This window comes from Harpia harpyja, chromosome 23 (assembly GCF_026419915.1).
Source record: "Harpia harpyja isolate bHarHar1 chromosome 23, bHarHar1 primary haplotype, whole genome shotgun sequence".
In the NCBI taxonomy this organism is placed as follows: domain Eukaryota; kingdom Metazoa; phylum Chordata; class Aves; order Accipitriformes; family Accipitridae; genus Harpia; species Harpia harpyja.
Genome location: NC_068962.1, coordinates 16,077,622 through 16,091,931, shown reverse-complemented (window position 1 = coordinate 16,091,931; position 14,310 = coordinate 16,077,622). Strand labels below are relative to the sequence as shown.

The following is a 14,310-nucleotide window of genomic DNA, read 5'->3' as shown; positions in this document are numbered from 1 at the left end:
CAATTTTTTTGCTGTTCAGTACAAAGTTTAAACTCTAAGCCAAATAGGTAGTTTATCTAATGCAAGAGTTGGAAAACTGGTTGCAGGTTGATGGCACCCCTGAAGATTATAGCAAGGGCTCCATAAATCATGTTTGTACAGTGTATTCATATTAAAGTTTGAGGAAGATGCATGGTAGTCCATAAAAATTTTTGAGACCTGATGTTCATCCATTGGTCTGAATATCTTGCGAATACTTAGAAATGGGTTTTTGAATTATTCTAGATTGCAGAGATTGTTTTCTAAGCTTTTGATACTAAAGTTGTGAATAAAGCTATCCTTCTTAGTATGTCGTAATGCTATCCAAATATCTCTAGAAACTTGTGTATTTCATTGACCAGATTTAACCTGTCTTAACATCAGCTGTATGCTTGAAATGTTAGTGAATCTATATGTTGTTTTTTACAGGCGGATCGGCTGAAAATAGATGTAATTGATTGGCTCGTATTTGATCCTGCACAGAGGGCGGAAGCACTTAAGCAAAGCAATGCAATCATGAGGAAGTTCTTGGGTACTAAATTTCACAAATACTGTTGACCTTTTAAATGTTGTTTTTGTTCTTGTTGGCTCTTGGCATTACACTTGATATAACTTTGAACCTAGTCTATTAAAAAGCATTGGTTTGTCAGTTTTTATAAAAATAAAGTATGGAAATTGCAAAGCTGTTGATACTCAGTTCATGTTCTCATAGCATCCAAGAAACATGAAGCTGCAAAAGATGTGTTTGTGAAGATTCCCCAAGACTCTATAGCAGAAATATATAACCAATGGGAAGAACAGGGAATGGATACTCCGCTTCCAGCTGAAGACGACAATGCTATACGGGAACATTTATGTATTCGGGCATATTTGGTGAGTTTCAGATATGCTGTATTCCAAGTTATTACTTAGAAATAATGGTGGCTTTGCCTTGGTGGTGAAACTTCAAGTTTTGTCCATTTGATCTAACTTCTGATTCCTGGATGCACTATATCTGTGCATTTAATGACATTCTTGTAATTATGTAAGTCAAAAGACTGTTTCCAATGCAATCCAGGAAGCCCACGAAACCTTTAACGAATGGTTTAAACACATGAACTCAGCTCCACAGAAGCCTTCTTTGTTACCACAAGCAAGTTTCACTGAAAAAGTGGCCCATGAACATAAAGAAAAGAAGTATGAGGTATGTAAAAGTTCAAGTTATTTACTATGAACATGTACATTCTTGCCTAGGAGGTGGTCTTAGTTTAATGAAACAGAGTAGAAGACTGCTAATTCATATTGCTTAAGAACTCTATTATAAATTATTCTGTTTTTATATTGGGGGAGTATGAAACAGTAGAATAGTAATGCCACTGCACAATAAATTCTCATGTGTTGGCTTTTCTTTTTGTATGACTCAGCTTTACATATAATATTGTCATGTAGTAGTAAATATTCATTGTAATGTGTTGATTGTCAGTGTTATTAATAACTCTGAGTAATTGATTTTGCTATTAACTCTTTTTTATTCTTGTATTTGTCACATTTTCTTTTCTAAAAGATGCTGCCATTTTGTTTGTTTTGCCAAAAGTTCTTTTTGCATGTCTAGCCAGTATGAATATACTGTATTCAGTTAATACAAGTATGTGTTTTATAAGCATGGCAGAATAATTGTTTAAAATTATCTTCCTCTGGTGGCTTTGCTTCTGAACAACCTGTCTGACACTCTGGACAGGGAATTAAGCAAGGGTGGAAATAGCTGTTAGCAGCAGGCTTTTAAGTTTTAGCCATTGGCTGAAGATTCTAATTCGAATTGGAGCTGCGCTGGCTGTTGCATGCTAGGTGAAGAGTCTGTCTTAAAATAGCCTTGGAAATTATCCTGTTCTGCAGTAGTTTATTTTTTATTTCTTTGCCAGATGGATTATGGTATTTGGAAAGGCCTCTTGGATGCTCTTACAGCTGATGTGAAAGAGAAAATGTACAATGTGTTGCTGTTTGTTGATGGAGGATGGATGGTTGATGTTAGAGAGGTAAAATGAATTTTTACATCATGGCGCAGACCACAAAGCGCGGATTGTACTCAGTTGTACCTTTGTCACCGTTAGTTTGATGTGCTTCTGCTTAATTCACTCTAGCCTTGCTGTGACCAGTTACAGATTGCTTCCCTTTCGGTTACTGTACAAATCAGCTCTGGCGGTCCAGTCCAGGCTGGTTAGTCCAGTTTTTTGCCTCTGACGCTACTAATTACGTGGTTATGCCGAGTTGCCTTTTAAAGGTAGATGTTCATAATACTAATACATTATTTTGCTGTGGTAAGGATGCCGAGGATGACCCTGAACGAACACACCAGATGATTTTACTGCGCAAGCTGTGTCTGCCAATGATGTGCTTTTTACTGCACACAGTGTTACACAGTACTGGACAGTATCAGGAGTGCCTGCGACTGGCTGACATGGTCGCTTCTGAGCGACACAAGCTTTATACGGTGAGTTAGCGAGAGCTGCAGGCAGCTTAGCTTCCATTTAGAAGCTCTGTGGGTTGACTGTGGAAGAAGCTTCTATATAGAGAGGAAGACGCCATATGTTCCTTAACATCATAAGTTTCTTTATCTCTTGCCATTCACTGCAGTAATAAAGGGCTTCCTTGTATGCTGGCTTAAGGAATCAGAGAGTTAACTTTGAAACCCTGAAGATGATGCCAGTCTTCTGACAAGCAGTTCTTCCGAGTAGTGCAGTTACTAATTTTTGGACGGGGGCTATTGAATTGAATTAAGTTTAATGGTTGGACTCGATGATCTTAAAGGTCTTTTCCAACCTAAACGATTCTAAGTTGAACTGTAGAATTGTAACTGATTTATTTTTTATTTCCATTACATTTCAGAACATTGTATAAGCAGGTTTTGTTTTGGAGCACTTGGGTTTACCTAACCTTCTTTCCTTCCACAAGCCTGAAAAACAACCCCAAAAAACTTTTATCACTTAAAAAAACCCCCAAACTCAACCAAAAAAACCCCCCCACACCTAAACCACAACACTCCCCCCCCTCCCCCCCCCCCCCAAAAAGACCTAAGGATTAGACATCTGAAAAGAAACATCAAGGCCAAGAAAAACACTGTGATGCATTCGCCTGGATTGGCCTAAGATCTCTGCCAGCAATAACAGGAGAATTAAATTTGGCTGTTCAGCAATAATCTCTCTAGTGGTTATGAGACAGAGCTATCTTGAGACTATCTTCAGGTTTTGGATACTACTACTAGCTTCCAGTCCTTTACTAAACGCCTTTCTGAAATGTCAGATGTTCACACTGTCTTCAATAGAAAGAAAGGGGAAAAAAAAATTACAACTTAATTAACCACCATTTACTTTGATATCAGTGCTGTTCATTGCAAATAAATATAACTTCATTATTTTAAATTTTATTTTTCTTAGGTATTTTCAAAAGAAGAACTCCGGAAGCTTCTACAGAAGCTGAGGGAATCTTCTCTGATGCTTCTGGACCAGGATCTTGATCCTTTGGGATATGAAATTCAGTCCTAGGATTTCATGTAGATACTTGCAAAGACTTCTGAACATGGACATTCTGGTTATAAAAAAGAACAAAACCATGACTCAGACAAACTGTTCTGATCTTTGGGGGGGGGGGAACAACCCTCGGGATTCAATTTCAACCTGAAAAATTCTGACCAACTTCAGAGATGATATTTGTTATATACCCTTTTTCATAATGTTTTTTTTTCTAATAAAAGTGCTTCACAAATAGAAAAGGTTTGTTCATTCTAATCTAAAATGTCATTATGTAAATACGGCGATTGCATGAACCTTCATCTCTTTGCTACATGCCAAAGAGCTGCCCGTAGCCTGGAAACGTTACTGGGCAGGAGGAGAATGTGCAAGAGTACAGCGGAGAGGAAAGCGAGGCTGCGGGAGGATGTATGTGGAAGGCAGGGGAGAAGAAAGCGGACGCAGGGGGCTGGAGGAAAGGAACGTCACCGGAGGAGCGAAGGTGAAGGGCTACCGCCAGCCCTTCGGAAGAGAGAAGGAAGGGCTCGCTTCAGGGCTCGCACCGCTCTCGGGGCCAGCCTGTAGCTGCTGAAATGCTGACGTGATCCAGAACGGGAGGAAAGGCGATCGTACCTTGAAACTCCCCAGTTTCAGATCTTGCAGTTGACTTAGAAACCCTGTTCTGGCCCTCTTTATGGGTGTAAACACGCGTTTAGCTGCTTTTCCGTCCAGTGCGCAGAGGCCGTGGCTGCAGCGACGCTCCTTCGCCCAGCTGGTGTCCCCTGACAGCTGACGAAGAACGCGATTCGTGCCACGCCCGTACGTGGGTATATTTTTATGTCCGTGCTTACAGAAATACCGAATACCTGCTCCGGTTGGTACCTCGGAGCGAAGGTGTGTTCCCGCCCGCCGCTGGACCGGGGAGATGGGGTATGCCTGGCGGCGGGGGGGGCCGGGGAGAGCTCCTGCACCTTCCCCCAGCTGTCCTCCGGGCCCTAGGCCGCGTTTTCCGGCGCTCCTGCAAGGGGGTCCGGGCCAAGCCCGCTCCCCGCAGCCGTCCCCGTCCCGGTCCCGGTCCCGGTCCCGGTCCCGGCGGCGGGCGCGGCGGCGCAGCTCCGCCCCTCGGGGGCGGGGCCACCGGAAGGCGCGGGCCCACGTGTCCCGGCGGTGGGCGGGGCTAGGCGGCGGCGGCCGGCGGGCTGCCTGCCTCAGCCGCTGCTGCCCGGCCCGGCGGGACGCCATGGGCTGGATGCCGGCGCAGGGTCGGCTGGCGGCGGGACTGCTGGTGAATCTGGCGGCTTCCATCTGCATCGTTTTCCTGAACAAGTGGCTGTACGTGCGGTTGGGTTTCCCCAACCTCAGCCTCACCCTGGTGCACTTCGCCATCACCTGGCTCGGCCTTTACCTGTGCCAGGCTCTCGGCGCCTTCTCCCCCAAGAGCCTCCAGCCCTCCCAGGTGCTGCCGTTGGCCCTCAGCTTCTGCGGCTTCGTCGTCTTCACCAACCTCTCCCTCCAGAGCAACACCATCGGGACCTACCAGCTGGCTAAGGCCATGACCACGCCGGTCATCGTGGTCATCCAGAGCCTGGCTTACGGAAAGACCTTCCCTCTCCGTATCAAGCTCACCCTGGTGAGGAGGCGCTGGGGCTGAGGGGAGCGGGGAGGGGCGGCCCTCGGCCGTCGCCTCAGGGCGGGCGGGCGGGCGGAGGGAGGGGGGGGGGGCGCGGGGTTCCCCCGCGCCCCCCCCCCCTCCCTCCGCCCGCCCGCCCGCCCTGAGGCGACGCCTCAGAGAGGAGCCCGGTCCAAACCCCGCGCCCTTTCCATCTCCACAGGTCCCCATCACGCTGGGCGTCTTCCTCAACTCCTACTACGACGTGAAATTCAACGTCCTCGGGATGGCGTTCGCCACCTTGGGCGTCCTGGTGACCTCCCTCTACCAAGTGGTAGGTAATGGCGGGAAGGGGGGGGGGGGGAGATGCGGTGTTTGGTCTTGAAGCTGCTGTCTCGCGGTTAAATCACCTTTAAAGAGCGCTCTGCCTTCCAGGAAAGCCTCCACGCGCCGTTATTTATTTTAAACAAAACCACAAAACAAACTGTGATAATCCGCCGCAGCCCCTGGTGCGTTGTTTAAGGAATTGATCGTTCTTGCTGCTAAAAATCGGGCTGTCATCTTTCACGTGGTGGTGAGCATACTTTCAAGGGGTGAAGATCGCTTTATCGGTAAAACGCCGGTTTTCTAGAGAGCATAGCTGTTCTCCTTGCTGAAGCAAGTACCTTGCATTTGAGCCTTTCCCTAGAAAGGACATTTGCCAGTCCTTCAGTTAATCCCATGGTTTATCCTTGAGCTGTTGACATTTTAGCAGTATCCTTCTTCAATTTCAACTATACACAGTTTTTATAGAGAGTGCATTAACACATATGCACAATATAACCTTTGTGGCTGGTTATGGTTAAAAAAACAGATGTATCCAAGGACTGCCTTCGCCCTTTCTGCTGTAACATTGTACTAATGGCTCACGACCAGTTCATTATCGGCCGTGGCTGTAAAAGCCTCCCAAATTAGAGTCCCCGGTCATGTTGTGATAGTCGTCATCAACTTAAACGTGCATTTCTTTGTAACGGGCGTACTGTGCCTCCTGAAGAGGTGAGGCTCTTTGACCTGTAGTGTGCAAGACCATAAATAATTGTCTCTTGTCCTGTTTTGCGGCAGGAGGAGGAGAGAGGTGCTGCATAATAACTTTAAGTGATGGTGTATGTACTGGAGAAATGGTAGTACCTGAGTGAAATTTTTCTGTGACTTCTTTTAAAAGAACTTAGCAAGTTTATATGCTGGAATCCATGTTACCAATTAATGTGATTTATGAAGTATTAAAGTAAATGTCATTCTTCAGTACAATATAAAGGTGCATCTTTTTGGCTTTAACATCTATCTTCATAACTGTAGATAACTAATGTTGTCTCTTAAAGGATGCTACATCGACAGTCCAAGTTATAGTCATTTATAGTCAATATTGAAATGAAATTTAGTAAATTCACAATAAACTGGCAAAAGACAGACAAACGTTGACTGGTTTTGTTAGCTTGTGTGTGGAGGAAAAGGAGAAGAAAGGAGCAAAAGCAGATCTCTGCTTAGACAAAGGTGCTCGGCTCCATCATAGACAGGATCTGGACTTTGTCTTGAGAATAGAAGGCAGCTGGCATTTTCTTCCCAGCTCTGCTACTTTTTTCTTTTTCTTCAACTATGATACTTTACCCCCAGGCAATGGGAAAAGGAAGGTTTAGGTGCTCAGGCGTTTTTCACTGCCCCTGCATATGATCTTCTCCTCACATGGCTTGCGTGCCTGCAAGAGACAAACGCATGGGCCTTCGGTTAGGCAAAGGTAGAAGATGATGCTCAACAATCTGTTACGTAGTATTGTCCACACAAGACTCCCTTTGTGTTAGCCAGTTTGCTTTTGCTCAAGTTTTCAATTTATGGGGTTTTTTTCCTTGTGTGTAACAGCTTTCTCTTTTGGTTTTAGTGGGTAGGAGCTAAACAACATGAGTTGCAGGTAAACTCTATGCAGTTGCTGTACTATCAGGCACCAATGTCCTCAGCTATGTTGTTGTTCATCATACCCTTCTTCGAGCCAGTCTTTGGAGAAGGGGGAATATTTGGGCCCTGGACGCTTTCTGCTGTGGTAAGGCTTTTATTGACTTTATTTAAGTAAATATTCAGCATTGATGTAGTTGAATTTGATAGTAAGATCTGTTTCTTTGTGAAACAGATTTTTGTATAGTTATTGTCTAAGAGGAGATGAGAGGGGCATGTGCAAAAGAAAAAAAACCCTTGTTGTGTCTGCCCCTTTCCTCCTGGAGGAGTCTGTCTGTCAACTGGTTTACCTCCTTGTTTCTGTTTAGAGGGCATCTGAACAACAGGCAAATCTGACAAAATCCAGAAGATTCCCCTAGTGTATTAAATTAAAAATATGTAAGTGCCCAAGTTCCAGCTCTTACTGTCCACTCAGAAAAAGAGATAAGCATGCTCACTTTTGACACTCTCAACTCCTCTTCTGTGGAAGGATGCCAACATTGGTTGTTCTCTAGGATTGCTAGTTTATTTTCAGCAAGAAGGCTATAATTTCTGCCTTTATCCTTCCGTCCAAAAAAAACCCAGTGGCATATTCTTACCACTGCTGATCATGCCGCTCAGTGATGGGCCATTTCTTGTAGCGCTACAGTTTATGAATGGGATAGGAAGTATTCGCAATAACAAAATCAGAATATTTTTCCAAAATAGTTATTGTTGTGACCGTAAATAAGACTTTGTCTCAAAGGTAAAGAATACAACCTCTATGTGTATGAGTAGCCCGATTTTCCAGATCACTCTCAAATGTTCACTGAGAGTAAAGGAGAAAAGACTTGTGGTTATATCAGTATATATTTATGGACATCATACCCTGAGATACTTACACACACCACTAGTGCCTGTACTGATTTGAAGCTGTTTCTATTTTTGTTCTCCAAATGGTTTTTTTGGCTGATATTTTGCATTTGAAAGTAAAGGAAACTAAATGAATAACCTGGAATATATCTACAAATGGCCAAAAGTGTGTCAGATTACTGACTGTGTCCATTAATCCACAGATAATGGTACTGCTGTCTGGAATAATAGCCTTTATGGTAAACTTGTCCATTTACTGGATCATTGGAAATACGTCACCTGTCACGTATCCTTTGTACCATTAGTTGTTTCTCCTGTTTCCAGATGAATTATATTAGCATTCATTTGGGCTGATTTACTGTGGGAAAACTGTTTGGTAACCTGCCTGCTTTATCTTAAATGATGAAGCTGGAAAAGCATGTTCATGTTTTAGTGTATTTTGTTTCTTTGTTCAGGGTTTGTGTAGGTAATGGCGGTTAACTTACTGATGTGACCGTCATACTTACAAAGAATATTTACCCACACTTCGGCTACCTTGAGGAAGTGTTGGCATGTCAGTTTGTAGTGTACGATGGGTGAAAGGCTTTAGGTGGAGGTTAATTGTCATAGCTGCAGAGGTGGGGGAAAGTTGCATGAGTTGAAGTCAGTGTGACATACCGTTGCATGCTTTGGATGTAATTAATGAAGTTGCCAAGTGTTTCTCTTTACAAAAAATAATACTGATATTTGCTGTTATCCTTAACAGATGTCTAGGTATAACATGTTTGGACATTTCAAGTTCTGCATCACCCTCCTGGGAGGGTGCCTCTTATTTAAGGATCCACTGTCTGTTAATCAAGGCCTTGGGATTCTGTGCACATTGTTGGGCATTTTAGCTTACACCCACTTCAAGCTTAGCGAGCAGGAAAGCAATAAGAGTAAATTGGTTCAGCGTCCATAAAGCGAGGGTTTCTGGAGATTAATAATATTGTGAAGGAAAACAAGTATTTAAATATGCATTGATTCTAGAATGCACAAAATTGCCCCGTTCATTTAGATCTATGGTTTTAGTTTAACCGCCAGGATCATTATTCTGTAACTAAACCAAACGAACTGAATTATGTAAAATGCTGGGGTTTTGCCATCTCAGTCCGTCCTCTCATTTCTATTAAATTTAAATGGTAACTTAAAAGAGAAAAAGGCACACTTCAAATTGCTGCGGAAATTGTACTGAAGTAATTATATTTTTGGCATACCAAATGAGATCATGATGGCTACAGTTACAATACAGAGACAGAGAGAAAGAAAAGGAATCCTGTCTTTGTGATCATGCCAGTATTGCTGTTGTGAAGAAACTTGGAGGCACTTTTATGCAGATGTTCTGGTATGTAGTGATAACTTCCTCCTTTTTGTCTGGTGAACGATGAAGAGGAAACATACTTTGTTCAGTAGTTTTAAAAAGGGCCGCCAAGCTCATTGCTATTTCTTGTATGCTTTCTTATGTATGTTTGGCTTCAACACATTGACAGGTTTTGGCTGAAGAAAGTAGGTAAAGTTACAGGTGGAGAGAGACTAGAGGAGACATTGGAAAACTTGAAGCCGCAAGCCAAGCTATAGAAAAGTAGGAGATCAGATCCAAACAGTCCATCTTAAATTTTTCTTTTGGTCTATCAGGACATTAATGAAGTCATTCATGTTTTAGAAAATTCTGTTACTGCTTTATAATTTTCTCTATGCCAAAACCAAGGCTTTACGTGAGATCTTGAAAATACTCGTGAGCCTAATAAAATCTCTGATTTCGTGGTAATAACCAAATATTTTGCAGCCCTTGCACACAGACACCCATGCTAAAAAATATTTTTGGAGAAATCTTTGGAAAGGTCACCATCTGTATTGGACATGAAGGATGCCCGGTTCTCTCTGCTGCTGAAGCCCCACCTCCCTCGCTCCCGCACCTTTCCCCAAGAGTTACTTTCGCTGGGATCTGCAGATTTGTCTGTTGTCGTCTTTTCGGGGGGCGGCCCCGGGGGCTGTCTGGGCAGCACTGGCTAGGTAGCATTTCCTCAACAGACAGTCCTCGGAAATGTATCGGAGTGACTGAAGAGTGCGAGGTGAGACCTGCTTCTGCTCTAATTCAGGAATGCTTTGAAAATTATTTTGTGACAGTATCAAGCACCGATTTTGACAACATGGAAGGAAGAAGTTGAGTGCTGTTCTATTTAAAAAAAGAAAGAGAAAATAACTGCTTTCAGTAAATCTGGTGAGAACATATGTTCACTAGATTTGCAGGGTTAGAATTTATTTGCAGTATCTTAATCCTTACGTTTTGGGGTTCATTTTAGCTTCATCTACCTCTAGCAGATTTAAAGAGGGGAATTATGTGAACAAAAACAGGTATTTAAGTTTTAGAACCGCCAACGGAAATGATATTTAGTTCCTCTAAGCTTTTTACAATATAGGTAACAAGTCTTTGTGTAGGAAACAATGCAGATCTTCTCAAGCTTGTAAATTATTTATTCTGTTACAGAGTTCTTGATTTAAGAAAAAGTTATTTCTCTGTGTAACCTAAGTTTACACCATAACACTCTATATAATTTCAGAGTTAGATACACCTGAGTAATTTTACATCTTTACCAACTGTGTCTTAGACATTGTACTGGTTCAAGGATAATTTTTTGTATACGTTTTTATAAATCTATATAATTAGTTTAAAAATACAGCCTGGACTACTGAAAGATGTGTTCAGACAGTCCATCTCTGGATGCATATCCTTCAGTACATACGCTGAGAAAGCCATTTGCATTAATTTGTGCTGTGCACAAGTTCTTCTAAAATGTAGATAGACCACAAAGACTCTTACAGTTATAAAACAACTGAATTAGAAGCCTGTATGACAACCATATTTGGGATGAGTGTGATGTAAATATATATGAAGTGGTAGAATGAACAAAACAACCATGTCTGAAAATACAGAAGACTCCTTAAGGAGAGGAGCAGATCTGCAAGAGAAAGTTAGCAGTATCATTAAAACAATACATTATAAATACAGTCTGTTGCTGGAATGTGTAAGTCGTGGAGGTCACTTAAGTGATGTGATTTTTTTTCATATGTTCAAGAACTCTCCTTTGAGATTTACCTGTTGTATCTCGCAAACAAAGTATGTTGAACTTTGTCACATGGTTCAAAATATTAAATCCAGGAGGCTTGTGTAATCGTGGGATAAATAGATCTTTGTACGTATTGTTTCTTTGGATACCGTGTGTAGGGTGGGAATAAATTTTTAATCACTTGACACCTGCTTATTGCAGGGGAGAACAGTTGTTCTTGTCTTTTTTCATCTTCTGCTTGAATTGCGTACACTTTGGGGGTCTAGGTGTGTATAAGACAAAATGGCCACTTGGATTTCTGTCTGTATAAATATTTCAAGGAGTTTGCATGTTTTGGGGCTGAACTTTTGACACAGATGAGGGAAATTTTAAATCCCGAGGTAAAATTGGAGTCTTATAAAAATTACTGATACTTACCTGGTGGGAAACTTGCTTATTCTAGTTTTTACTACATCACTTTAATATGTTTTCCTGCTAATTATGTGTATTTCATTCAGTTTTGGCTTTGCTGAAACGGAAATCGGAGACTTGGCATCTTTAACAATATGTAGTCATCACCCTCTATTTGCCATCGCAATTGGAGCCATACTGTACAAACCCTGGTGTTTGCTTTCTGCTTTTCATTTTACTTCATATTCTACATATGACTAAACCGTGGTAGCAAGATGGAGCTTGGTCCTCTTCTGCTATTGAGTGCTTTGCTGCTTATATTATCATTCTTTACTTTTAAAAGCTACCACTGATGTAGTTCCAGTGGAAAAGCTAGCATAGATACCAGGGTGGCATTTAAAAATTAGAGCAGATCCAGATGATTCTGATTAAAATGAGTGACTGGTGGTAAGTTATCTCTGCTAGCCTTGTCCCTGAAAACACTTTAGAACAACATGCACGAGGTTTTCTAATTTTCCCCAAATGAATAGGAATTATGCCTTCACTTAAGCGATGCTCAGTTCAAAGCTTTGTGTTACCTTTAACGTTGGTAACTCAGTGCTTGTTTGACAGATTTTGCATCTGGTTTTGTACGACTTGCTAAGTTCTTGCAGGCTTTGGGGGCACTGTGCCAGAGGAGTTTTTGGGTTGATGGGTGAACAGCTACTCTCTCAGGCTTGAGGTTGAAGGAGGGTGGTTTGCTGCTGTTACATGTATGAAAAGGAGGTTTGTCTTGCAGGAAGTCTACCTTCAAGACAGAGCTGCAATTCAGCAGAAATGTATCCTCTCTCTGTCTCATTTCGTGAAATGAATGCCCAGTGATGGCCTGAGGCTAAAGCAACATTAAAGCCCTGTTTGGGCTACCCATAGATTTTATTAAACTTTTTCTAAAATATTAGTGGTAGTCAATGCTGGTTTAAGTATTAAGGTAAAAATCCCATTTTTATAATGTCTTATATCATAGGAACTTCAGAAGAGTGTTTTTATAACATTTTGGAGTACAGCTAATGTCTAACCCATGTCTAGTTTGTCACATCTTCTGCAAAATCTGTCAGAAGGTAATGATGGATTTTGTTAACTGGCTGTATGTATTTATATGTTGGGCTGCTGAGAAGGGGCTTGCTCTTGAGCAATACTGTGCTACTAAACACTGGCATACTTTTAATGTATTTAGCAGTGATTTAGAAACAGCTAGCCTGAAATTCACCAATGTGCTTAGGAAGGGAAAAAGAAGGCTCACTCTGAGAGATGAGAGCGCTTTTTATCTTCTTGCTTTTAACAACAACCGTGAGGCTTGCAGTTTAAGGGAATTTGGAGAGCAAGCCTTAGTGTCTCTCAAATCACCTTTCAAAGTATGATTTTTCTCCCAAGATGTCTGTTTTGCTCCCAGTTACATAGCTGGTGTCTTACCTGGATTTTAAAAGAAGCAGAGTTTGGATTGCAGATTTGCAGGTGTTTGCTTGTGTTACGGGTTTTTTCCTCTTAAAATTTCACGTTAGCCATTCACAACTCAACTTCCCTCTTTAATGAGAAAACAAAAAAGAAAGGAATGTTGAATAAATGAAAGGTAGACTGGGTATACAGTGAAGGTAAGTTTTGTTTTGCACAAGAGTTTCACTCTTCTAACTGTGAAGATGCAGGTCTTTCTGTTTCTCTACTAACTAGATAGATGCACAAAAGCACCAGCTTTCTGCTCCATACAAATTCTTTCTCTTCCTGCTGGTGCTCTCTCTCTGCTTACAGTCTCAGGCTTCCATTTGACAGCTCAGTTGCTGCAAAGATGATTGGGATGTCAGCCACAGAAGGTTAAGAACATGAAGTGAAAAACTATCAGCAGGAGCACATATAATCTTGGGTAGTGAGAAATCCTATTCTAAGACACAGAGACATCTTGCCAAAAAGACCCGTGCTAAGCAGCGGGGAGAGGTGTGGGTTTATCTCCAGGCAGGTATTGCAAAGAATGCAAGAGCTGAATTGTATGAATTCTTGCTGTGCTGCAGTAGTTGACAAATTTAGTCTAAGCTAGCTTTTAATATAAAAATTGAAAACAGAAATGCCATGCAAAAAAATAAATAGCTGGATTCAGACAGTATAAAATCTTTGCCAGGCCAGTCCGCAGCGATGGTTAACCTTCCTGAGAGGAGGCAGCTATTGTTCCACCTCCCCTTCGCCCAGTGATGCTGGGCTTCATGAAGGAGGGTTTGTGCTCCTGAAAGCTGGTCTGCTTTTTTTCAACTGTATCAGTTGGTCCAAAGAAAACACATCACCTCTCCCTACAGAGCTTGTCTCGCTGAAGTTACTGTTTCTGCTTTCATCTAACTGACTTGGATCGTGCTCCTATCTTCCTCCAGTAGCTGAAAGGTCTAATGGACCTTGGGGGTAGAACCGTACTCCATCGCCTCGTGTAACTGCAGTGCCCTGTCAGCCCTGCTGTAGGGGATCCAACCCAGCCCAAAGGGTCATAGTTACAATCTGCAGTACAGCAAGAACTAAAGAAAGGGGAAATGTGATCCCTTTTCATTGTTTTAATTGCGAGGCAGTTACTAATCCTTTCAAACTTTAGTCTTTGTCATTTCCCTTTAGTAGGTGCATGAGAAAGCTCCCTTTCCTGTTTCAGTCTGCCCTTTCTGTATAAAGTATAATTATGCCATATTTTAGGGCATTCTGGACTTGAGACAGAAATTGTATTCACTGCTCACACAAATATATTGAGCTCACCCAGTGTTGCTTTTTTTTTTACCTAGGAACCCTTGACCGCCTTCCAATCCAGAAAAAAAAATAATTGCTTAAAATACAGGAGGAGTCAGGTTAATGTGAATTAAGAGGTAATTTGCCAGCACAGGAGTTGCATGTGCCTTCCCAGCTGCGCTAA

At 42.1% G+C, this 14,310-nt stretch overlaps 2 protein-coding genes across 3 annotated transcripts in view; both read left to right on the top strand.

Annotated features, from left to right (window-relative positions):
• NUP107 (nucleoporin 107) overlaps positions 1 to 3,640 on the top strand; it is a 31,489-nt gene extending 27,849 nt beyond the window's left edge. For both annotated transcript variants that reach the window (XM_052774465.1, XM_052774466.1), the window contains 6 exons: positions 448 to 550; positions 731 to 891; positions 1,076 to 1,201; positions 1,917 to 2,030; positions 2,318 to 2,485; positions 3,429 to 3,640. In XM_052774465.1, coding sequence (XP_052630425.1) covers positions 448 to 550; positions 731 to 891; positions 1,076 to 1,201; positions 1,917 to 2,030; positions 2,318 to 2,485; positions 3,429 to 3,536 — 780 coding nt within the window. In that variant the 3' untranslated portion in view covers positions 3,537 to 3,640. The remainder of the gene's footprint in view (positions 1 to 447; positions 551 to 730; positions 892 to 1,075; positions 1,202 to 1,916; positions 2,031 to 2,317; positions 2,486 to 3,428) is intronic.
• Positions 3,641 to 4,668: 1,028 nt separating this feature from the next.
• On the top strand, positions 4,669 to 11,217 carry SLC35E3 (solute carrier family 35 member E3). Its single transcript, XM_052774639.1, has 5 exons — positions 4,669 to 5,130; positions 5,333 to 5,443; positions 7,022 to 7,180; positions 8,127 to 8,209; positions 8,677 to 11,217. The coding sequence occupies exons 1-5, from the start codon at positions 4,741 to 4,743 to the stop codon at positions 8,861 to 8,863; spliced, it is 930 nt and encodes a 309-aa protein (XP_052630599.1). The 5' UTR covers positions 4,669 to 4,740; the 3' UTR covers positions 8,864 to 11,217.
• Positions 11,218 to 14,310: the final 3,093 nt, after the last annotated feature.